This window comes from Artemia sp. Qi Xiang Cuo, chromosome 2 (genome assembly GCF_049724085.1).
Source record: "Artemia sp. Qi Xiang Cuo chromosome 2, ASM4972408v1, whole genome shotgun sequence".
In the NCBI taxonomy this organism is placed as follows: Eukaryota; Metazoa; Arthropoda; class Branchiopoda; order Anostraca; family Artemiidae; genus Artemia; species Artemia sp. Qi Xiang Cuo.
This window is the reverse complement of record NC_142795.1, coordinates 62566867-62593005: the sequence shown is the minus strand read 5'-3', so window position 1 is coordinate 62593005 and position 26139 is coordinate 62566867. Positions and strand designations below refer to the sequence as shown.

The following is a 26139-nucleotide window of genomic DNA, read 5'->3' as shown; positions in this document are numbered from 1 at the left end:
TTGACCATTTCGCTACCAGGCCACCCAACCCTCAAAGACATCCGATCATAATTTGAAATACTCATTTTGTCCAAAATAGTCGAAAGATTCAATGAATATGACTCCGGGGATGACAAGACCTCCACAGGGCCCTGGGGCAAAGGCCTACAAGGCAAATTGGCAATTATTGAAACATATACTTTATATGAATAAAAAAAGGAAGCTTGTGCAATATCTCAGAAACGGCAAGGGCATTAAATTGAAACTTTCAAGGAATGTTGAGGAGGATATTGAACTAAATCAAAAGATACACCCAGGTTGTCAAAAGACGTATTTGCAGTCTCTCAGGAACAGTTAAGGTGTATTAAATTGAAACTTTTAACCTTTGAAACTCCAAACCTTTTACAGGCTATTACATCTTCTGCGCTTTACTGACAACCAAATATATTTGTACTTTTTTCTTTTATATTTGGAATATAGAAAAGTAAAAAATGCTGTTAAATAACATTTTGAATCTTTAATTGGTGAGATTTTCAAGAGTTCATATTAAAAATGGGAAAGTCCCATTTCTCAAATTTAAACTGCTGCTTCTAAATCAACCATTTTCAATGCATTGACGAGCTAAGTTATAACTCGCAAATTGACCAAAATATTTCAGTAGTTGATGGAGTATTCAAGAACACCTGATTTCATTGCGTGGGAGCATTGAACCAAATTCCCTTGTCTTTGTTTTATGCTTTTCTTGGAGAGTTATCACATTTACAATTGCAAAAAAATCTTGCATTCGTTTACTGGTCTTCCCAAATTATGCCTAAAAGCAAGGGTTTTAATTTGAGTCAATCAACAACCTATATCACAACAGTAACTATTCACGTTTACTAAAAAGCAATGCTACGTATTACAATTAAAAACAATTTTAAAACAAGTAAATTTAATCACAATAATCCCAGCAAAGATTATAATTCGCCAACAATGATGACTCCAGTGCTATCTCGTGATGTGGGAACAAATTTATGTAGTGATATAGTCAGAGTAAATATTTGCCATCAAAGTGCTTGTTTCTTACTTATGAAAACTGAAGCTTTAACAAAAGTAAAACAACGTTAATGATAGTCCAAAGGTGAGATACCTGAAAGGCCTATATTCTTAAGATACTCTTTGTACAAGGTTGATCTATGATGCTTTATCTGCTTTAGATATTACCTTATAACCTTACATGGAACAGTCAAAACCTTAGATGTGGAGCAGTCAAAATGCTGGGCAAGTTTTCTAGATATTTGGAATCACACTGGTGGAAAACATTTTGTAAAATTTCCTTTTTAATAATCTATAGGTGCTCCTTTTAGAAATGGCCTTCAAATAATATGGGTGTGGCGTATTCTACCCCCAGAAACCCCAGTTCATGGTAACGAACTGTAAGTAAGGAACTCTAAAAAAGGAATTTTGATAACAGTTATACGTGAAAAGAATTTTTTTTTTTATGCTGATTCCAAATATGTAAAGTTCATTAAGTTTAATGTTACACATCAAACACCATGAGCCTGAGAAAATTTGCCTATTTTCGAAAAAATGGGAAAAACCACTCCAAAAAGGCATTTGATTGAAATGAAAATCATACCATCAGATTCAGTATATTAGAGAACCCTACTACGGAGGCTTCAAACTCCTATCTATAAAAATATAGAATTTTGTATTTTTCCCGGAAGAACGATCACGGGTGCGTGTTCTTTTTTTTATTATTATTATAAAGTAGTTTTAAAAGCAATAACACCTAAATTAACCGATAAAAATGACCAGCCCATCGGTAAAATCCTTTGTTCCCCTATAAATTTTTGGCTAGTGACGGCTCTATTCGGTACCAGATCAAGTCCACGGAAACTAAATACTCGTACCGTACTTCTTAGTCCAAGCCTATTATCTCTGTGCTCTTCCATTACAGGGCAATCCTCCTATGATTGTCACTAATTTCATATATTCAACTTATTATCTTTAACCTTTATCTTGCCCTATTATGATAACTACTACTACTAGCAACTCACTGCAGCACCAAGCCTCCCTGAGACCAACACAGCACCAACACTCTCTTCCTCAATCCCAATCTGTTCAAAGCCTCCCTCCTAAAACTCTCCCAGGAAGTTCCCATTTCCCTTAATGCTTTTCTTACGACATCCTGCGATCCCCCCCCACCCCAAAAAAATACAGCTTCAAAAATAAACAGAAGTGACAGTAAAAAAAAATTTAATTAAAAATTGACCACCCATTATTTTTATAAAGGCTTATCTTGACTCTGATTTAATTTCAGGGGCTGGCTATTTTAACGAATATTGTACTGTAGATGGTGTGTTCCACGTGTAGCAGAAGTGTGTCAAAGGTGGCGAAGAGGCACAGATTGACAGAAGTACACCTCATGCGGCAGAACAAATTTCATTCGGAGGTGTTCATCAGGTGGGAGAAAGTAAAGAACCCCTCGATCTAATTCTACGAATAAACCGTTAAATGAAGCTTCACTAGTCATATGGCCAAAATGAAAAGGACTTCATACATTATAATAGATAAAATTTGGTTTCAATCCGATATGCAGTCAGAAACCTTCCATAAGGAAACATACTAGTCAAGCGTAAAAATCAGGAAATATATTGGGAGTTTTGATTAGTTATCATCTTGTTCCCCAAGGTTTCCCAACCGTTACAAAGAATATTTGAACACCGTCTTCAAAACTGAAGCCAATTCCCCATATATTATAACCATAGAACCTAAGAGGCTTGCAACAAGGGTTCACAATGATATTCAAAGTGGGGATAGAATCTAGACTGGAGTTGTACTTTCAGTCGCATGATTTTGTTAGTGTTTTACTACTATCATTTTTATTAAATAAACTGTCAGTTAGCAAACAACTCATTTTCCATAAGGCATAAACGCATAAGACTAGTGCCCCGGGCTCTGGCTGGCTAACCTGCTGGGCACCGAATCGGCATAGGAACCTCTTCGAAAAAAGACATCTTCCCTCCAAAAAAAGAAAACAAAAATGCTATCTTGCCTCTTTATCAATGACGCAGTCTCTTTATGTTCTTCTTGATCTACCAAACGTCCTTTCATTAAATATTTTAGTATAGATTTAAACTAGAAATGGCTCTGTTAAAGCGATTACCAAGGGTGTATTCAGGATTTTTGTTCAGGGGTGGGGGAGTACAAAAAGCTTAAAAACATGAAAATTTGTTTATATACATTTTTTCTACGTTTTTTAAGTCAGACGAAATTTTAAAGGAGGGAGAGTCAAACATATTTTTGAGGGGTTTTGGAACTTGACTCTTAAAATAAGTTTCTTCCCAAGTGCCCACCTTCATCCAATCTCAACCTCACAAGAACATGACAGTCAATCAAGAAATAAACCATACAGTAATGCCGTGCCAATAGAACCTGTATTAATATTCGCAGAGAAGAAGACGGCTTATATAATTAGAAATGTTTCAATTCCTTAACTGTCATTCAGTATCTATAATAGTATCTATAAGGTTCTCTATAAGGTTATCTATATTATCTATAAGGATATCTATAATGTTTATTTATGTAGCAAAATGTCAACTGTAGTTAGTTGATGGAGGCATCAATAGGAGACAAAAGGTAATAACAAAATGGAGAAATGAGCTCAAAAACGTAGTTTTGAACTTTAAAGTTTGTTGCAGATCCCTTTATAAAAATTTTATGGATATAGCACCAAGACCGAGAGCCATAGTTGGGCCAGGGAGACAAATCAGTTCGATGAACTTTTAAACATGTTATCTTCTAGTTTATAACACTCTTGTAGCTCCTTACCTACGGTTCTGCTTGTCCTATTACTAATTAAAACGAACTTTTCAAGAAACACATAAGATGAACCCCCACCCCCTTAAACCCCATAAAGGCTAGAATGTTTTATAGGCTTTAATGAAATCAATTTCCATTTTGTACTCTATGTTTTCAGCTACAACAGTAACAACAAAAATGACAATACTAATAAAATATTACGAATAAGTGCTGGGACAAACAAGAGGGGCGCTATCACCCCCTAAAACCCACTGAAAGGCCAGTGTCATTTGCGATTTACTAATTGCTAATAATGATTTTTCTCTATTTTTTTTTATTTGTCACGCCATCCCCAAAAGCGGAAGAAAATCACAACTCTAATCAAAATTACAAGAAAGATAAAATACTTTTTCGAATAATTACATTCGTGATTTTCAATTGAATTTTATTATTTTAAAAGGGCACATTTTTTGTCAACGATTTTGCGATTGATTCTATTTAAGTCATAAGCATTAACCGAAATGAGCATTCGTAATTTTTAGACCAGTCTGTTCAGCTCGTTGAAACTATATTTTGAATTGGCTAATCAAACAATGATTAACCAACTGATTCTTAATGCATTTGAAGGGAGGGTATTTAAAAGGAGAAAAAAATTATTGATGGAAATTTCCTGACTAGATAGATAAATGTAACTAGATCGACTGGTTAGATTTAATGATAAAATAAGCTTTGTTGTAAAGCTTTGTTTTCACAGAATTCCAATAGTAATATTTCTCATTTCTCGTTAATATTAAATATCTAAAGTCTTACTGTTTCCCGAGGGTGTCCCCCCTCCTGATAGTGATGGGGAAAATCCCTATAAAACAAACAGGTATCTTTATAAAATTCGCCGTTAAAATCAAGAACCTTATAAATAACTTTCGATTTTTCAAACCCCGATCCTCCAAATAAATATTCAAAGGATGTATTTTTTCAAGGAGGAATATCATCCTCGTAGCAATTTGTTATACAAGTTAAACTTGAATAAAAAAAAGGGAGTTGAAGATGGAGTAGCAGTCCTCGTTCAAATTTATGAGAGTATTGGGTCATACGGCTTATGGCAGTGGCTCCCAACCAATTTTGAGCCGTGCCCATCTAGGCATTTCTAAATCCCCATTCTCCCCTTTTGATTTTTAAATTTTGTAAAATGAGTAATACACTTTAGCCTTTAGAGAGTTGAAGGGAGCTGTTGCACTTCTTATTTCTGCGATAGTTCTCTTCGTTTTGAGCTTGACTTGAGTATCTGTTTTTAATTTCTATTTGTGATAGCTTTCATTTATTCCGTAAGAGTCATTTCTGTTAATTTTAAGCTGGACTTTTTAAAACACATTATTTCTCCTCGTTCTAGGTTTTAACATCACGTTTTATTTATCTGTTAAAAAGTTATTCTTAGGAAGTTTTTCTAATGATTCTTAGGAAGTTTTTCTAAAGTTTCATTGCTTAAGTGCAAAAATGTCGGATTTTTAATATTCAATTAAAATATCAAAACTGTAGTTTCGTGCGATAGCTTTTAATAGTGTTTTAATTTAAAAATCAGGGAGATTTCCATATGATTTTCAATTATAATGTTTAAAAATCTGTATAGTTATGGCTTACCCCCCTTATATTCATTTTACCCCCATCATATCGACAACCTTTAATATAGACGAATCTTAATCCAAAATTTTCTTAAAATAATCTTTTCATGTTCTGTTTTGGTGTAATTGTTAGTGTGTTTAAATAAGTGCAAGTCTAGGATATTCATAAAAGAGTTTTATAACATTCCAGCCGATCGGAAAAAAGGGGGTTTGTACAATCTAAAAGATTCTTCCTACGTTGAAATCACCTTGGCCCGGGAGCTTACGGATATAAGTTTCAAGACATTAAAAAAAAAGCCACATTTTCAGGCAAATCATCATCATTTTTTTGTGCATTTGTGTCCACTTGGCCCGAAGCCTTAACGATAAAATGGATCGTAGATAATTATATTTTTTAATATGTGTAATTCAGGTACCGTTTTTGGAACCCCTGCCACCAACCTGAAATTTTATTTCGATGCATAAGGGTTATTTAGTCCCCATGGACTTGCAGATACAAGTTTCAAACTGGCCAAAAACAGTCCCCACACTCATTTTTAAACCCTCTGGCACCCTCTACATCGTCCAAAAAGAACATGATGCTCTCTTGGCACAAGAACCGATCGCTGAAAGTTCCAGAGTGATCGGAAAATCGAGTATTTCGCCTTTTTCTGGCCTCATTTTTTTGGGGTTGACGCCTCAACCTAAGACTTAGTTGTTTTTTTTTATAGGTTCTTCTTGGCCATTCGACTTGTGGGTGTAGGTTCTAAAGTGGAATCCAATCTGAAAAAACTTTTTTTTTGCCCCTTTTACGGAAAGCCCGCACCTGAACCTAAATTATTTCTGCAAATCAAGGCTCATTGTCGGACCCCTAAATCCCCCTCCCCTACAAAATTTTAGGTTCCATTGGCGCTAGTAACAAGCCCTAAAAGTTTCAAGCTGATGAAAAAATATTATTTTCTAATGTATTTCCAGTCCCATTGTCGGGGTTTTCTATCCATAACCTAAAAACTTGTTTCCACATTAGTATCCCCTTGGTCCAGGGACTTTAGAATTTTATTTTCGCCCCGTTTGGGAAAACTCTTTTGGGGTCTTTTTGGGATCGTTTTCAGACGAAACCACTTTTTCTTTTTTTTTTCTTTTTTTATTTATTTACTTATTTTTTTTTTAATCGAGCCCCCTTGGTCCGAAGACTTGCAAATATAGGTTTCATGATTTTAAAAGAAAAATCGTCTCGTTTCAGGAAACTACACTCAACATGTGAAGTTAGCAGGAAAAATGATACAAGTATCTGACCGAATATAGGAGGCACCTATCTGTTTCTTAGACATCCATGACCCCTTCAATACGGCCAAGAATCAAATGCTATGCAACTAACTTAAAAAATAAAGAATACACTTGGTCTGAAACAGACAACATATCTGCCAGCGGATACCTTATAGAATTCTTTACGTCTGTAAGTAGTATTCAAAAGTACAAATAATAAATACTAGTTTATTCCCCAGTCCTCCTTTTTAAGTTTCTTGTGCTTATCAATCGATTAAGTATGGCTAAACACTACAGGTTGCGCATTTAGAGCAAAATCTTGAATAACACAATTATTGTATTTTTTATGTTTTGCAGTAGTTACTTACTGAAGTCCTTCAGGACAGTATTCAGAACTTGGAAATGAAAAAATAACAGCCCCTTTTGTTTTCATCGTACACCTTTATTTTTTTTTACTTACAACATATTTTCAAACAGTATTTTTAGTTCTTAGAACAGATCAAAACAGAAAGGGTATTTAGAATAATACAGCTTTTCTTACCCTTAGATCAGCAATTCCAAAAGCAGAAAAAGTAGAATTTAGAAAGAATCTTAAATCTGAAACAAATCCAGATGGCTGGCCCGATGGCTCGGATAAAGTCCAGTCATACGCAGAAAGCTCGAAAAATTCATTGATTTTCGACTTCAGACGCTCATAGATTTGACTTTCTGCCTCAGACAGCAAATCTTTGAAGACCAACGTGCCATGGAGTTTTACAGATTGAGCCCCCTCCTGAATGCTGAAGAAAGAAGAAAGAAGGACTTAAAAATGTTTAAAAAAAGAAGATTTTTTTTTGTAGTTTCAATGTAGTAATGAATGTATGAGTAATCAATGTAGTAATCAGAGTAATCAATACATTACCCGAAAGCATCAAGGATTGATTTGTCTTTCACAGATATACAATCTGTTTTTGGAGTCAATGGACCAGTAAAATAGTACACGGATAAAAAGTAAAAAAAAAAAAATCATGGAGCCATCAAAATTTTGTTCGTAACAGTGAGTTGTAAGAAGATTAGAGTAAATGTAATCTCCAGTTACAATTTTGAGAAGAGATTTAGTAAAGGTCCTATTATTGTATGGTATACCAGATAAATACATTAAAGTGGTTAGTGTTATATACGAGAACAAAATTGTCGCAGTTGAGCTAGGATATGAGGTAAGTAGCTGGTTTAGTATTGGATCAGGATTTAGGAGGGCTGTGTTCGCTTCCCATGTATATGGATCATTTAGATAGCCTTTGTCCTAAGGAAAACGGCAAAGGCTATAAGGAAGCATGGAATCAAGTGGGAAGGTAAAACTTTTCTAGATTTAGATAATGCAGATGATTTGAGCGCCCTAAATAGAAAATTTTTTCAAAGTCAATAAATTTTTGGAAGTCTAGAAAGTTGAGGGTGCGAGAATAGGTCTCAAAATTAATGGTACGAAGATCAAGTCGCTTAGACTAGGAATAAATGAGGGCAAAGAGGTGATGTTGGGTTACGAGAAGATCGAACAAAAGGATAGCTTTTCTTATCTGGTTGGAATTATTAATAAAGATGATGGATGCAATGAAAATGTAAGAGTAGAATAACCGAGGCCCAGGGCGTTTTTCCTTGGTGGAAAAAAGCAAGGAAGGATAGGAAGATAAGTCTAAAAACAAGATTAGAATATTGGAAGCTACGGTGATGGCAGTGGGAGCTATGGTTCTGAAACGTGGGCGGTTCGGAAGCTGGAGGATGACTTATAAGATGTTTACCAGAGGAATTGCTGACGGATGGTTGTAGGTGCCAGTTTGACAGACCGTATATCAAATAACAAGCCGTACGAAAAATGCGGTTCTATCCCACTTTCTTGGTTATAATGAGAGAAAGACTGACGTGGATCGGACAGATTTTGCGAACGAAGGATGACAGATTGCCAAACATCGTTCTTTTTGATCATCTAGGACCAAACAAAAAGCAGGTCGTCCCCAAATGAAATGGGAAGAGGTCATAAGGAAGAATTTAAAGGAGCCAAGAACTTATTGGGAGGGGGTAAGGATTGGAACTTCAAATAGATTGGGATGGAGGAGGACCAGGCGCAGGTGTGTTGGCCTTAGGCGGCTTGATACTACAGTGAATTGTTAGTAGTAGTAGCAGTAGTTAGATATTTCTAGCATATGTTCAAAAGATTTAGATCACCACACGAGAACTATACAAATAACAACTCTGATCTGCTGTACGTCTCTCTCTATCATCCTAATGAGCTCACAGATTAAAACCTTTCACACCCTTGGGAAACGATACACTTATAGAATTAGACTTACCCAGCTGATAAGACAGATCGTTTCTCACGAGGCTAACACTAAGTATCCTCGAAGTGTTACTAGGATTAGTTAACAGGAAAGAATATATGTATGTCCAAAGCGAGAAGTTCAAATTACTTACTTATTCAAATCCCGAATGTAGGCTTCCAAAGCTTTCATAGATTCTTCAAGATGAACAATATTGATTGAAAGCTGAATTACTTGTAGAATAGAAAGATTTGACTTCAGTAGATCTGAGAAACAACCGGACAAAGACCTGTCAATAAGGAGAGTAACAGCTTTCGAAATACCTTCAGCTAGCTCTCTCCGACTGAAAAGCAAAATATTCACAACGTTTACAAATTATCCAAAATGGTTCTCAGACAACGCGACCATACAAGGCACATCACAAACAACGCAACCATCAAAAAACTCATCGACCTCAGAACTTAGTTTAGCATTTTAGAAAAAAAAAATCTAAGCATAAAAAAGGTATTTGGGTTTATAATGCTAAAAGACTAGGGGAAAATGCAACCAAATTCTTTATAAAAGTGGTGTTTTGGAAAGGAAATTGGGCGTAAGAAAAAAATTGAAACGATTATAGACTGCTGCAATTTTATAGGCATAACAATCTAGTTATAACCAGTAGTTTTTGGTCATAAAATGGACCATAAGCTAACATGGTACTCACACGATGGTAAGACGGCCAGCCTTATTCATTACTTTATGGTAAACCGGAGACTGTCAGGATCGATAAAAGATACTAGGACATAGGAGTGTTGTTATTGATCTTAAAAAGTAAAGATCGCCATATAGTAGTGTCTAAGGTTAAGCTAAAGCTGCAATGTAGGAAAGGTAAACTACCTTCCAGGAGGTTATGACGTTGGTAGACCTCAGGATGAGAATTTGAGAGATACTTTCCAGGAACAGTTGAATATTAAAATGGAAAGTCTAGAATTCGACAATCTAGAAGATGGATGGAACAATTTTAGGAAAATCGTTTGAGAGTTAGTAGTGAAAACACTTCAAGTTCAATAGAAAAGACGAAGGCTTTGTATAAGAGGTATTTGAGTGATAGATCATGTGAGAATAATAAGAATGCAAGGAAAGTAAAGAAAGCATTAAAATACGAATTAAGGCGGTTTGAGGAGTAGGCAATGGATAAAATTGCAGAAGATCTGGAAGACGCAGCTAGACGGCATAATAGTAAAATATTCTATTGGCATGTTACAAATTTAGAAGGAATAGTCTATCTGGACTTGTCCTAGATAAAAATATAGGAATGAGGCCCCAATTAGTGATAAAGGAAAAGTTAAATAGAGATAGGCAGAACATTTTCAGAACGCGCTAAACCGTGATAAAGTTACAGGAAAAGATATAGAAAACAATAAAAAAGATTGTGATACTTTGGAAGTAAAGAAGGGTCTATTTTGCGAGAAAGAATTAGAGACAGTAGTAAAAAGAATCAAAAATAATAAGGCCCCAGGTAGTGACAGAGCGGTAAATGAGTTTTTTATTTTTTAAATACGGTGCTTGTAAAGTTGAAGATAAATTACTAAAGATAATGAATATGGTTTTGAAAAAGGGGAAGCACGTAGCAATTTTAGGGAAACTTCAATGAAACCCCTAAATAAGAAAAAAAATAAGAGTGAATGTGGTTATTATAGAGGAATTAGGTTGGTTCTTGTAGGTAACAGATTACTTTACTAAGTAATGAAGATTCTAAACTTAAAGACGCTGTAGAAAAAGTTAAAAAAAAGAAGAGTGCGGTTTTAGGAAAGGAAGAGGTTGTGTCGACCCAATTTTCACTTTCAAATTAACAAGTGTTTGAGTCATCAGACCCCTTTAGTCCTTAATTTTATAGATTATGAACAAACGTTTGATTCAGCTTAGAGAAGAGCTTTAGCGAAGGTCCTATCCTAGTACGGTATACCAGATAAGTACATTTAAGTGATTAGTACTATGCACAAGAACAACATTGCAGCGGTTAAGGTAGGATATGAGGGTAGTAGCTTGTTTCGTCTTCAATCAGGAGTTAGGCACGATTGTTTTCTTTTCCCATTTATATGAATCATTTTGATTTACTTAGTCTTAAGGAGCAAGGGAAAGGCTTCGGGAGTGTGTGGCATCAAATGGGAAATTAAAACTCTCCTGGACTTAGATTACGCTGATAATCTAAGTGTCCTACATGAAAATATTAGCAAAATGAATATATTTTTGTAAGTTTTGAGAGCGCATAGGCTTGAAAATAAATGTTAAGAAGACTAAGTTACTTAGACTGAGAGCAAATGCACATGAAGAGGTGATATTGGGTAACCAGAAGATCGATCAGGTGGATAACTTTACTTACCTAGGTAGTATTATAAGTAAAGATGGCGGAGCAAGTGAAGATGTCAAAAGTAGACTAGCCAAGGCCTAGGGTATTTTCCATAGATGAAAAAGATTTGGAAGAATACGAATATAAGTCTACGAACCATGATTAAACTATTGGAAGCTACCGTGCTGACTGTGGCCAAGTATAGTTCTGAAACGTGGGCCCTTCGGAAGACGGAGGAATTTTTGTTAGATGATTCAAAAGGCATTGTCAACAGATTCTTTTGGCTACCCTGACTGACCCGTCAAACAGTAAGCAGTACAAAAAACATGGTTCTATTCCGTTTTCTAGATTGCCCAGGATCGTCCTTGTCGAACGACAGCCTAGGGCTAAACGGAAAGCAAGTTGTACCCCAATGGGGCAGGAAAAGATAGTAAGAGGGGATATAAAAGGAATTGGGATTTCATGGTAGGGGATAAAGAGGAAAGCTTTGAATAGATTGGGATAGAGGAGAAGCGTGCACAGTTGTGTTGGTCTAAGGGGGGCTTGGTGCGGTAGTGAGTTCTTAGTAGTAGTAGTGGTTATGCAAATAGTGCTGTAATAATTACCAAAGACAATTTTCTCGTTTCGATGGAAGGTGTCATTTTGAGTTGTATCGCTTTTGAAAAAATAGAAATTGGGTTACAAGGTGGATATTCTGAACAGAAAGTAAGATAATAACCATAGAAAAAAAAGAGTTAAATTTCCCATGGACGATAAGCGCACTCAAGTACATATTAACAATTTTGTACGACGAAGGGACACACGAGATTCACTCCCAATAGCGTAATTTGGTGTCCAGCAATAACAAGATCTTTAATTTTAATTGACAAATATGATTATAGTCTGACTTCTTTTTAGTTTTCATTTCAAAAATTCAGAATACGAGTATTTATTCAGAAATTTTACAAAGCGTGTATTTATTTCAAAAAAAATTCCTTGTTTTGACAAGACAAGGAGATGATAAAATATGAAAGTAACTTATACCTGAGGCTCATATCCTGAACAAATTGTTTACATTCTAAAATATAGTCCTTGAACAGAAGATAGATCTTTAGAACCATTGGGGAAAACGGATATTTGATCGGATACTTGGCTGTAGCTGTTTCAGGAAACAAATCAATTAGCTTCTTATATTCTTCCTCAGAGGATACCTGCAAAATACAAGACTTTCCCATTAAGAAGTATTAATAAAACTTTTATAAAAAAGAAACCTAATAACTTAATGCATTGACAAATAAATAAGCTACAAGTTAATGCTTTATTCAAACAGTATTAGTAAAATTAACATTGTAAAGCCTTTCGCTCTAGCAAAAGTTAACATTTTATTTCAAACTACGTAAGCGCACAGAGCAAGTCCGTAACGTAAGCTCTGCCATCTACCCTCAAGCTCTACATAGAGTTTTGCGTTATGTATGTTTATGTACGTTAAATAAAAGACAACACGGTAGCACCAAAATGGAATTTCTAGATGAGTAATTGATAAATTTTGAAATAAACTTACCCTAGTAGGCCAACTTACAGGAACAGACATTGTGACTGTATTTTTTTTGCTTTCCTTTTTGTTGAACATATAGGCTATTTCTATATTCAAGTTCAAACTGCAACCAAAAGCCAGATGACAATCCCCTTGTCACTACCAAATATTCATCGGTTCTACTAACGATCAGATAATCCTTTGCCAAGGCTACTCTTTTAAACTACCTTCGATAAGATGACGAAAGATATTCTTATTTCATTATTATATAAAAAAATTATGCTTAAATAGTTAGTACATTCGCCTTCAGTTGCTTTTCACACCCCTCTTCTAATGTTAAAAAAAAACAACAAACAAACAAACAATAAATATGAATGAACACAGGACCCACAACATTGACGGAATTATCTTCCAAAAATATTCAAAGGTTGGCCTATAAATCAACACTGGATATAAGACTAAATTTAGTAATTGAATTTGTCACTCGTGTTTGCACTTTCTAACAGTCCAGTCTATAGTTTTGTTTATTTTACCGAAGTTCCTAAAAAATAGAAACACGGAAAAATGTGAGTTTGTTTTTAATTACATTTCAGGCTCGCAGTTTTATTAAGAAGCATTATATTCAGTTAAACAGTACTCATGCCAAGGAGCCAAGGATATCATTTAAGAATATATTTTGTAACAAAAGAAACCTTGTTACGGTAAACCATCGACACTTGGATAGGCTAAGAGTCATTTAAAAAGCTCTTTTCATTTAATACCCTTAGACCCAACCTCGTTATCGAGGGCATTAGGCCACAATGCGCAACCAGCCTAGGTGCGCATAGTGTCTTTACGTTTAGATCAACATCCTTCTCAAAATTATCTGAAAGTTTCAACTTAATACCCTTAGCTTTCCTGAGATACTCCAAATATACGATTTTCACAAAACTGTATGTACATGGTTACTTTTGATTTGCTTCATTATCCTCCTCAACATTCTCAGAAAGTTTCAAAACAACGCTCTTAGCCGTTCATGGGATACAGCAGATGTACCCTCATGACAACCGGGATGCAATCGGTATCTTTTAGATTAGTTCCACACCATCTCAACATTCCCCGAGAGTATCAACTTAGTACCCTCAGGCATTCCTGAGATATTGCACAAGCCCTCCTTTTCCATTATAAAACTAGTTTTAAACAATTGCTAATTCGTACTATTTACGGGAGGTCATTTCATCCCCAGAAGCATATTTATTACAACTTTCGAACACTTTGAATAAAATTACAATCTCAAATTTTCATCAGATGTTTTCGGAGGTTAAGGGAGCAGGGTAGGAAAAGAAAGGCAAGGGGGCTTTTGAATCTAAAAAAGGGCAATAGAATTTTCAATTTCCTATCGAATTGGCCCCTCTCTGAAATTTTTAGACCACCCTTCCATATGAAGTGGCTCTAGAAAAAAAATACATTAACGGCTCATGGCTTTTTACTACAGGCAGCGCTAGAGCTTTGACTCTGATAATTTTCAAAATAATTACCTTCTTTAAAAGACAGCAGCGAGTGCCATTAACAAACAGGAACATATGATTACTTAGATATGACTATGACAGCGAATATTAAGTAAGACATGTGAGAGTGGATTCTAACACAGTCCAGAAATATTTGGAGACCAGTCTCTGATATTTGGACGGACATGGTTCAAACTTCTACAATACTTAACAATATCTGTTTTATTCTTACTGGAAGATTTATCGACTGGGAAAAGGTCACGGGTTCAAGAACGATTCTATCATAAAACAATATTTCTAGGTGATTAAACAGCAATGATATTTATTGCTCCTTCTTCTTCTTTCTAAAAATATTTTTTTTCTTATCCAAAATGTGTACTGCCGTATATCAAATGTATTCTTGAATGTTTGGATTTAGTACATAGCATTAATGAATGTCACAGAGCCAGTTTTTCTTTACAGCATATTTTATTTAATTCAATGTTGAAGGGCATACTGTCATTTGCAAGCTCCTGAGCTGTCATCAGCATTATTTAGCCCTAAATATGTGCCTAAATACTCCCTAAATATGTCTAGAGAATACGCCCATATTTTTAAAAATAGATTCTTTCCTTAAAACTCAAAATCCGACTCCACAGCCCTGTTTTAAAACTTCGTTTAACCAAATTTTATAAGTTACAACCAACTCCAACTCCAGGCATTTTCAATGTACCGACTCCAACTCCATTTAGCAAACATTTTCTAAAACTCCAACTCCGACTCCACAAGCCTGCTCTCAATTCCACATACTATATTCTTGCAGAATTTACCATCAGCAATAACCATAAATATTTGCATTTTCCTGCAAATAATCAGTAATAACGTCAGTAATAACCCTGCAGTATTTTGGCAGTTACCCTCAGTAAAGGTTGAAGAGCTAGGAAGAAAATTTTAAGTTCAGTATCCTTGACTAAAACTTGGAGTGCACTCATGACATAAGTAACAGCTAGCAGGAGTAACAAATCCTAATTAAAAACGTCGTTTGTCTAAACTTTTACACATTACAACTGAAACAAATAAATTTAAAGTATATTCTATTGCACGATCACATAGAATAATTCATGCCCCAGCCATTTAAACATTTGCCTCTCAATTACTTGGACTATTTGTCTTGGCTTTTCTCTGTCTAGAATTACCCAGCGTCTTGATGCAACCTATGCAACATATTGCAAAATACTTGATAACTTCAATTCAAAATCAACGGACTCGGTCGAGGCCTCGACCTCGACCTCGACAAACGGTCAGCGAAGACATATTTAGTGATATATGAGTGATGAAAATGCTAGACTAGTTAAATCCATAACACTGTGTTGCCAATATTAGAAAACTCTCATCTTAACTGAATATATCAGAGATTCAAATGCTAAACTTGTAAATATTTTATTGACTGATCCGCAATCCAAAATAGTCAAATCTATAAAGTTGCGTTCCAGTATTAGGGAGGTATAGTTCTTGTTACCTAAATGAGTGATGCATATACTAAATTCAATAAATGTATAAAGATATATTTATTATCTTTTTTTTGTCGAAAACCAATTTAATACTGCGCTTTAATTTAATCTATATAAACAACTTCAAATGGATGTTTCGGTTAGATAAAAACTATTATGAAGATCACAGGGCTAAGATAATTGGCTTTGAGGAAACTTTCTATCTTGAATGAATGCATTCAGTTTCTAGATTATTTTTCTTTCCTTATCCTGAAATATTTGAAAGGATGTAGACACGTGGCTTTTTGCAATCCACTGGTAATAGAGTGCTAGGTTGCTTTATAGATGGCTAGGGCTGAAGAGGGAAGACTAGGCCTTCCCACAAACTCCAATTTGTAATTGGAATTGGCACATAATTCCCAGAAAAAGCAGAAGATGACGACGTTATTTTTGAATTCGACATAAAGAGATAGAAAATTATTGTAGAGAAATTGTTTTTTTTTGGCGTTTTGACGCAAAAAAAAATCTGCAAGACGAGTAGTCAAATTTAAGAAAAATATATAATTTAGCTTTGGTTTAGTTTGGATGGAGAGTTTAATTTTATGTTTGAACATAATCGTCGTCTTCTCAAAAACAAAGCCTAAATTGAGAACTCGCTGAACGGACTCTTTAGTCATTTTTGTCGATTAAAAGACTTGAGACATCAAATTTTTTTTTTACCTAGCAAGGGAAAATAGCCAGAAGAAAAAAACTAATAAATATTTTACCTCTAAAGGCTGGTAATTATCTTCATCAAATATCAGTCGTAGACTATGAGTACATTTATGCATCAATATCTCGTAATACAGATCGGATGCATTTATCAATGCAGACCGGAGTTCTGAAACATCGTAACCATACATCTAAAAACAAGTGTAAAAAAAACCCAGTAAAAACAAAGAAACGAAGAAATAGCGCTATTACACGAGATTTAAACAAATAATAGTCAAACAAAACACAGAGAAAACAAAACAAAAATAAATGCAATAATCACCGAAAATAAATCAAAATTGTGAATATGCCCATTATCTAACATAACCTAGAAGTTGAATAATGTCGAACAAAAAATCAGATTTTTCACAATTGAGTTCATCATCATCCTAAGTTAAAGAAATAGGTATCAATGTACAATTGAGGCTATTAAGAAGGAAACACTATAAAATTTTGAAAACAATTTAAAAAAACCCATAAAATACTTACATCATTCACAAAAGCACTTCCTTTTGCTTTTCCCGTACCCCCTACCCCCTGATGCCCCAATATATAGCCCCAATTACATATTTCCCATCCATTTTTTCGTTTCTTGATTACACAACTCTTCTGTTCAAATAGATTTAACGGCAAAAAAGCAACGTCAACAAAATCAAGTATCAGAACAATGCATAGGGAATAAATAATTCGGGTTATATATTTGCAAATAATGTAGGGGGAGGGGTCACGATGGACAAACTAGTAGGGATTTAGCTGAATCTTCAGAGTATAAGGGGACAGTAGGCAAGAGGACTTTACATTTTTTGTCAGGAGGTAGAGGATGTGAGGGCCCACTAATGTGAATGTGGACTTTCAGAGGTTGTATAGAGAGGGCAAGGGGGATTCAAATTTTTTGTCAAGGACAAGGGATAAGAGTGCCACAACATTTTTCACCTATATGTTCATTACTGCGAAAAGAAGTATCTGCAATAGCTTAGGTCTGACAGGGGAAAGGGGGATCGAGTTAAGACTTTCAGAGGTTGTATAGAGAGGGCAAGGGGACTTTAAATTTTTTTTGAAGGGCGAGGGATATGAGTGCAACAACATTTTTTCATCTAAATGTTCATTCCTGCAAAAAGACGTATCTGCAATATCTTGGGAATGACAGGGAAAAAGGGGATCGAGTTAAGACTTTCAGAGGTTGTATAGAGAGGGCAAGGGGGATTTAAATTTTTTGTCAAGGGCAAGGGATAAGAGTGAAACAACATTTTTTCATCTAAATGTTCATTCCTCCAAAAAGACGCATCTGCAATATCTCAGGAATGACAGGGAAAAAGGGGATCGAGTTAAGACTTTCAGAGGTTGTATAGAGAGGGCAAGGGGGCTTTAAATATTATGTTAAGGGCGAGGGATATAAGTGCCACAAAATTTTTTTCCATCTAAATATTCATTCCTCCGAAAAGACGCATTTGCAATATCTTGTAAATGACAGGTGATCCTTATGCAAAGAGAGAACATAAATATAATTAGTTTCGCCCGAAAATGTGGACAAAACTTTTCTTTTCGATTAACTGGAGCAAGGTAAATCTTAGTCATTTTATCTTTTATAGTTATAATATTAATAAATTAAAACTGTTGAGACTCCAGGAATTAATATCATTACATATCAGTCTACTTTCATCAGTTCTTTCCACAATTTTGTTCATTATTAATTGTCTTTTTTCTGTAGTTACTTTGAGAAATTAAAACCACACTGTTCAAAATCATTTTCAATTAAAACTTAAATGACACTCAAGCAGTTTAGAGGGTCGGAGAGGGAGGAGGCATTACTACCCTCCTTATGAGTGAGCCTTCATTAGCCTTAGTAAGATTTTTTTTTTTTTATATATATTTCGACAAATAAAAACACACAGCTCGAAACACAAGCCGTTTTCAACAAAGCACAAATGACGCTCTAGCCTTTAAAAAGTCTGCTCTTATTTGTGGTAATTTCTGTATGTTTTAAATTGACTTGAGCATTTTATTGTGTGCTCGCTGTGGAATTGATTTATCTATCTATTTTAGTATCATATTAGTATCTGTTACCTTTAGGATCGATGTGATTATTTCTTTCAAATTCTGTTCTTTCTGGGTTATATTTATTAATTGATAGTAATTTCTGTAAGTTTTAGTTTTGAATTATTATATGAGTTTTTTCTGCTCGGTTTTGGTTTTAATATGACTGTTTATTTTTCCTTGAAAACCATTTTTTTAGTATGTTTTATTTTTAATAGAAAAATGGGAATCACTTAAAGAGGCAGTTGATTTTAAAAATAGAAAAAAGCAAAGAACTGCTTTCTTTATTCATACTACATTAGGTTTGTATTAAATGAGAGCGTGCCCTTATACTATGCGATTTTAAACATGAAAAGAGAAAAAAACGAAACAAAAGAAAATTAATCACTTGGACAAGCAGACAATTTCATTGACAGAAGAATAAAAAAAAGAAAAAAGAACTGTTTCCTTTATTGATACTATAACAGACATATAATTCAAGGGGCATAGCCTGAGCCTATACGACTATCCAACATTAATAGAGAGAAAAATGAACAACAAAATAGAAATTGAATCCCTTGAAGAGGCAGACAATTTTCGTAATAGAAAGGTCTAAAAAAGAAACGAGCTGCTTCCTTCATTGACACCACAAGTGACATATATTTGCATGAGGGCGTACCATTAGATTGCACGATTTTTCAACATTAACAGAGAGAGAGAGAGAGAAAAAAGGAGAAAATCAATCACTTAGAGAGGCACACAATTTTAATAGTAGAAGAATAAGAAACAGCAAAGTAGTGCTTCTTTTATCGTTACCAGAACAGACATTTAACTGAATGAGCGGATACCCTTACAATGTAATATATTTCAACATTAAACAAAAAAGAGATGGAGACAGAGGGAGAGAGAGAGAGAAAAGAGAGAAAAAATAGCTAAAAGCGAAATCAATGTACATAGAATGTATGTGCAAAAACAGCTCGGTTCAAAAACTAAAAGTAAAAATACTGAACGTATTATAACCGAGTTGTTCAATATGAGACTCACACAAGAAAATCAAATTTAATAAAAACATAAATATCATTCAAATGACAAAATGCACTATGACAACCAGAAAACGATTATATGTTATTAAATATATCTCATGGGAGAGATAGTAATAGGCTATGCTATATCTAAACTATATGAGTTTAAACACTTAGTAATTTGACTCCTAAAATTTCTAAGGTTGAAAACCGTTCAAACCACAAAAAAACAACAAGACATAATTTGTTGACATTGAAGCCAACTTTGAGGTCACAATTTTTTGGCAAAGTTGAATTAGAACCAGCAGAACTGCTACCAAAAGAAACATTATAGCAATAAAACTCACTGAATCTAGATATGGTTTTGCAAGTCTTGAAGAAAGGATTGAATGCAAATGAGCGTAATACAATAGTTATGTTATTTGATAAAAACAAAAACTAAATAAAAAGAGTGGAAATGTAAAAATTCTATTTCAGTTTTCTTTTTTTTTTTTATATTACAGATACCAAGAAACCGACTGAGCTTAAAACAGAACAGAGAAGTTATATTTTGTTAGGAAAGATCTAAAACTACCAAATACCAAAAAGCTATGGCAGCGGCAGTTAGTTTGATTCAAATGTCCATTTCTAAAAGCTACGATTCTTTGATATACCCTATATAGGCTTAGGAGGACAATCAAGAAGTTGAAGGAACCTATTTTTAAGCCGTATCTAACTTATAACTTAAATTTGATAGCAATACGATTCTTAATTCGTCACAAAATATAGAATATTAATTACCCAAATCAGGATAATATATTAAGCTCGGAGTCGTACCAAGGATTTTATTCGAGGGGGTGGGGGGAACCAAAAGAATGAAGACAAAAGGGTTTAACTCCATGGAATTTGCTTAATGGCCCCAAATAAGAGCTTTTGTTTTACCTGCAATTTGAAAAACAAATTGCAATTGGAGAAATATTTTTATTTTATTTGTTAGGATAAATATTTATTGACCTGCATTTCCAATTAATATTAGGACAGATAAACCAGGGGGCGGAGGTTGTGTGCTGAAACCAGGTAGTCCTTCCCCCTGCTTTTCTGGACACGGTCCTTGCTGAGCTGCATTTTTTGCGTTAAGCATGAGACCATAATATTACTGTTGGCATACACGGTATATTTAGTTTGTAAAGAGAAATATAGAAAATAAACTCGAGGAAGATTTAATAGATCAAGTTATGTTTAAGCTATCAAACTTTTTAAAATCTTTCTATAAAATTAAGTTAATTGAAGAAGATACAGGGTAACTCAATTTTTCGGGAATTTCTCAAACTAAAACCTTGAGAGTGAAATTATAATTTTTTCTTGAAGGTAAGGGAGCTTTTCATGTAGCTACTTGTTCCTTTATCATATGGATGCATTGGATATGAAATACTCTTCAATCGTGCAGCGGGGATGCTTAAGCATATTCTATCATTTTATTGCTGCCCAATACGCGCTGATTTTGGAGTATAACAGCAAATTTTCTATGATTTTGATCAAGATTCACTAAATGATTTGGTAGTTATACAGTTTTACTATCTTAGAAAGCGGTTGAGTAAGTGAGTATTAAGGTTTAATGGATAGATATGCGACCCAAAGTATATCCTATGAAGGTATTTTCAGGTTTCTAACTCTACTCTTTCTCCCTTCATCCACCAAATACCCGATTTTATTATCTGAGAACCTAAATTTTAGAACTATTTTGTTTGATTTTGAGAAAAAATAAGTGCAGTATAAGCAACATTTAGCAATTTTTTTTTTCGCAAAAATCTCTGTTATATTTTTCGGTAATAATATTGAGAGAAAATGACATGACTTACAGCATTTCTTTATTTGCTTTGATTGCGTCATCCTCCTTATATTTTTTTTCCTTGATAAAATGAAATATATCATTGAATGAAAGGTTTCTCAAATGAACGTAAACACCAACAATGAAACTATAAACAGAATAGAAATCATCCTATACGTGAGAAGGGTCCTAAAATACCCAAAATTACTTACTTCTTACTTGTACTTGTTGCGGGATCACACTCGGACGCCTCACCCGGCATCTAGAAGACTACGTATGATTGACTCCCATTTGTCACGATCTTGTGCCAGCTCTTCAGCAAACCGGAGCCAGCAGCTCTCCCACTTTCTGCCAAACTTTCGAAATCCACCAATGGGGTCGAGGTCGTTTTTGGCAGTTGTCCACTAATTCTTAAATTGACCGCCAGGTCGCCTGCGCCAATCTGGCAATGGGGCAGCTAGAAGCACTTGCTTCATGATGCAGTCATTGGGTCTTCTAGGGACTTGACCAACCCAATACAGTCTTCTCTATATCACAATCCTGGTGGTAGCTTCGGTGTTACAGCAGCGGTGGCGCACATCAACATTTAATATTCTATTAGAGTATCGAATCCTCAGGATATCTTGTATACAGCGGTGATCAAAGAATTTCAAATGAGGGAGATCAAGCGCCTTCAGTGGCCAAGTTTCGACTGCATAGAGGAGAACAGATCTAACAGCCGCTTTATAGACAGAAAGTTTTGTCTTCATGCTGATCTGCCGCCGGATCCAGAGATGGCGGCGGAGTTGTGAGAAGATGGCTTGGGCTTTATTGATTCTGTTCTGTATGTCAAGGTCACAGCCTCCACGAGAGTCTATTATTGAGCCAAGATAGGTGAAGCTGTCGACTTTTTCCAATTCTTGTCCGTAAAACACAAGCTGATAATCCGATACCCAAAATTATTTTCAGGAAGTGATTTAAAATATCTTTGAAATGGCCACATACAACGAAGTCGAAAAGAGTAATATTTGGCGAACGCAGAGGCTATAGAGTCCAATCCATTAGTCTGGAATTTTTTGATTGAGTAACTAACAAACATGTAGTCCCCAATGTGGTGGTGCACCATCTGGGTGAAAAATAAGGATTGGCGGTAACTTAATCAGTTGTGTTACCACAAACTCAGCTAGTAGGTCAAGGCTAGTAGCTAAACATCTGCAATAACTGTTGCCTCGTTGAACAGAATTTAACAGCCAATTATTCGAGTATACATGGTTACACACCAGATTAGTATCGGACTATCCCGGTGATTGGACGATTGCAATTCAAATGGGATGTACTGATGTCCGGATGACAGACATTTTTAATTTCCCAGAAACCTGACAAATTACATCTTCATAAAAGCAATCACGCTGGAGGAATAATTCATGCTCGAAAATACACCCCAGCAAGTTCAGTGCAAACTTTTGTCGTTTTGAGGTGCAGCCAAACGATAGTTGTAATTGACAGCTCTACTTTCAAAACATATAACCCCAAGTTCTTCTCAAAATTTAAACATATGTAATAAAAACTTTAATAAGTGGTTACTAAAGTAAAACAAATCTGTTTAAAAGAGTTCATCCCTCCTTTGGTAACAAATTTTTTTTCAATGTAAAAAAAGGTAGAAATTGATTCTTTGCTGTAGGACAATCGCTTTTATTACTTAAAATAGGCAAAGACCATTCAATTACCGTTCGAATGTTTGTTTTCTGATTCAACATGATAACTCTTTCAAAAAAAAAAAAAAAAAAAGAAAAGCTTAAATCCTTAGGTGTAAGGTTATTCGACATGTTGAATTTGATGTTGTAATTATTATCCAGATAACGTCCTTCCTCAATGCTTTTTCCAGTTTTTATATAATTATTCAATCTTTTTTTAAGCCAATGCCCTTTGATACATAACTTTAAAAGCAATGTATTTTACGTATTTGGAATCACCATCGAAAGCAAATTATTGTGATGGCCGTAATGTTGACAAAACTACATTCTTTAAGTTCCAGTCACTATTGACAGGGGTTCGACCTTTACCTCAAAGTTAGATACCACAAACTGTTGGATTGTGATGAAAACAGATTCTTTTATCAAGTTCCTCCTCCCTGACCAATTCTCTGGTCTTCCTCTTACCCAAGACCATCACCCCTCTCTGCACATACGGTTTTATACCATAAAAGAACATTAGACCCTTACTTCAAATCCACCAACAGTTTTTTTAATAAATCAATAGACACCGTCCAGCTTTGTAACACAGTTGAACATCTGACCAATTCAAATTTCAACACGAATCTTAAGCCTCTTGTAATATTATATAAAATTCAAATCATTGGTTAAAAGAAGTAATTATATTCGGTCAACTTTGTATTCTGTTCGATGATACAGGACGAATTTTAAGATTGATGTATTTCCTCGCAGTCATGCCAGAAGCTAGCAGAGGAATGTAAATTAAGCCATGGTCCCAAACGAGAGCTCGTTCAGATCCAGCGCTAGAATAATTCTAATAAGATGACCAGAGCAGGTTTTAGTCATGGCTTAACGTAAATAAATGCAAACTAATCAACATTAAATTAAACAGAGTAAATAAAACATGCAGGAAAAATAAAAAGACTATAGGGAAATTGCAATACAGTTGAATGGGTCTACTGGATATCCATCTATTTAACATTCATTTTGGATATAAGCAAAACACTACCTTCATTGTTGCAGAAAACGATACAAGAAGCGCTTTGATTCTCACTAGGTGATCAGAGTTGGTCATCAAATCCTAAAATAAGGAAAATTAGAAGCAAAAAAGATGTTAAATGAAAAAAAATGACCCACCTTCAAACTTCTTGAATATATTAGTCTTAAAAATAAATGAATATACAACTGTTAAGGGTAGTAGAACATTACTATTTTTTGCTACTAACCATGAAATAAACAGAAAAACAAAACAAACAAATGTAAGTCTTGACACCGCCTCATATATATAGCCCGAAGAAAAAGCCTCCAGTATTAAGACAGTTTAAAAACAAACAAACAAAAAATACATAGCTTTTTTGAGAACAACAAATATTATGCCATTTTACGTAACTTGGTATTAAACATCATATATGGTAAATGGTGTCCTCTATTATTAAAGCATTGATTTATGCTTTCCGAAAGTTTTTCATCGAGTTCTTTATGTCATTTCTAGTGGACATGTTTTGTCACTTCTAGCAGTTGCATATGAAAATCTCTCTGAAGGACCCTTCACACAGTCCAGTCAAACAGTCATAGGAGAGCCGCCCGTACCAAAAGATTTTGAGATTGTACGATTGAGGCTCACCCATGCGCCACGTTTTCTAGCGCAGTTACGATCAGAAGTCGGCCTGTTAATTTCTTTCTTCAATACGAAAGCTCTTGATCTCTGGTTTAGTACCCAAAATTGAATCAGCTTTCCATTTGGAACAGATTAATGTTGGCCAAACATACCTCAATTCAAAATACCTTTCGAGTAAAACATCGCTGGTCACTGTGCCACAGCATTGGACATTGTAAATACTAACCACGAAAAATTACATATACGTTCATCGTATTCGATACGTATACGTATAAGTATCGTACACGTATTTTATTCATTTATACCTGCTTAATCTCCGTAAACAACTCTCACAGCGTCTTTACTAAAAACGGAAGATTTTTGTCAGTCCCTGCATTAGCCGAAAGGAAAATTAGCACATCTATTTCCTTAATTGAACTCTTTAAAAACTGTTTTCTAATGTTTTTTTTTTCTTCTAACTTATTCAAATAGTTTAGTCTTAAATGAATCCAAATTGTCAATTTCACAGAAAATGTTCAATACGTTTCAAGTAATTTGAGTAGCTCTAGACAAGAAAATACAAAAACTATCATTCTTTAGCTTAAGGAGATGAAAAACAAAATAAACTGATGGCTTTCATTGCCCGACAACTGATCTCTGTATGAGATAAAACACACTTTCCACCCAAGGAAACAGCTTAATCAAAATGTCAAGGAGAAAATCATGAGGAAGTGGCCAAAGAAACTGTTAACCCTGGCTGCAAGATTGTTTTTACATAGTTGCCAAAAATTGGGCTGAAAGTTAGATTGGCTCACACTATACAAAAAGACAGAGAGAGAGAGATAGAAAGAGAGAGAGAGAGAGAGGGGGGGGGAGAGAGAGAGAGAGACTTTTTTCTAAAAAACGGTACTCATTCCTAGAAGCCTCGCGACAGGGGCCTTCCAAAGAAAGCTTAACCGCTAATAGAAACAAATTTCTTTTCATTATTCCATGCAACCCTGTCTGTTTTAGAAAGCATAGTAAGGCCATAAACAATAAGTAGAACAACAGGGGAATTTTTATACAAGACAGTGGAACGCAACTTTAGATGAATATTTCGACCCTATATCCAAGGGCCATCCTCAGAAAAACAAACGAAGAGAATAAAAAACAATATAAAAGAAACTTACATTAAAATTCAATCATTAAAACTGAAAAGAGTATTTAAATTTTTTTTTTAAACAGCCCTAATATCATTACTTCAAGGAAGTTCAACCAGGACTGGTACACCAAGCGAAGTGGACAGAGAACAATTCATTCAAATGGAATAAAAATACTTATAGACACGCTTTCAATGCTAATCTCGCCTTCTTGGCAGCCAGCCTAGATGGTCTTTTCGTAACAGGTTGAGTGGAATTGTTTACTGCTTTTTTAATATACTTTGTTTAATCATTTTTAATTAAGTTTGTGTCTGGGGCATTAAGTGAATATTCCCACAAATCTCTATTTAAAGAAATATTACTATTTGTTATGATTTTAGTTTCAATTGCCTCTCAAACAACCTGTTT

The 26139-nt window shown here is 34.8% G+C and overlaps 1 protein-coding gene across 1 annotated transcript in view; it reads right to left on the bottom strand.

Annotated features, from left to right (window-relative positions):
• The window catches only part of Sec15 (exocyst complex component Sec15), a 91762-nt gene that overhangs the window by 22483 nt on the left and 43140 nt on the right, over positions 1–26139 (bottom strand). The window contains exons 8-12 of the mRNA XM_089102416.1: positions 24005–24076; positions 16480–16614; positions 12267–12433; positions 9069–9257; positions 7165–7402 (exon numbers count right to left, since the gene is read on the bottom strand). Of these exons, the coding sequence (XP_088958542.1) occupies positions 7165–7402; positions 9069–9257; positions 12267–12433; positions 16480–16614; positions 24005–24076 (801 nt within the window). The remainder of the gene's footprint in view (positions 1–7164; positions 7403–9068; positions 9258–12266; positions 12434–16479; positions 16615–24004; positions 24077–26139) is intronic.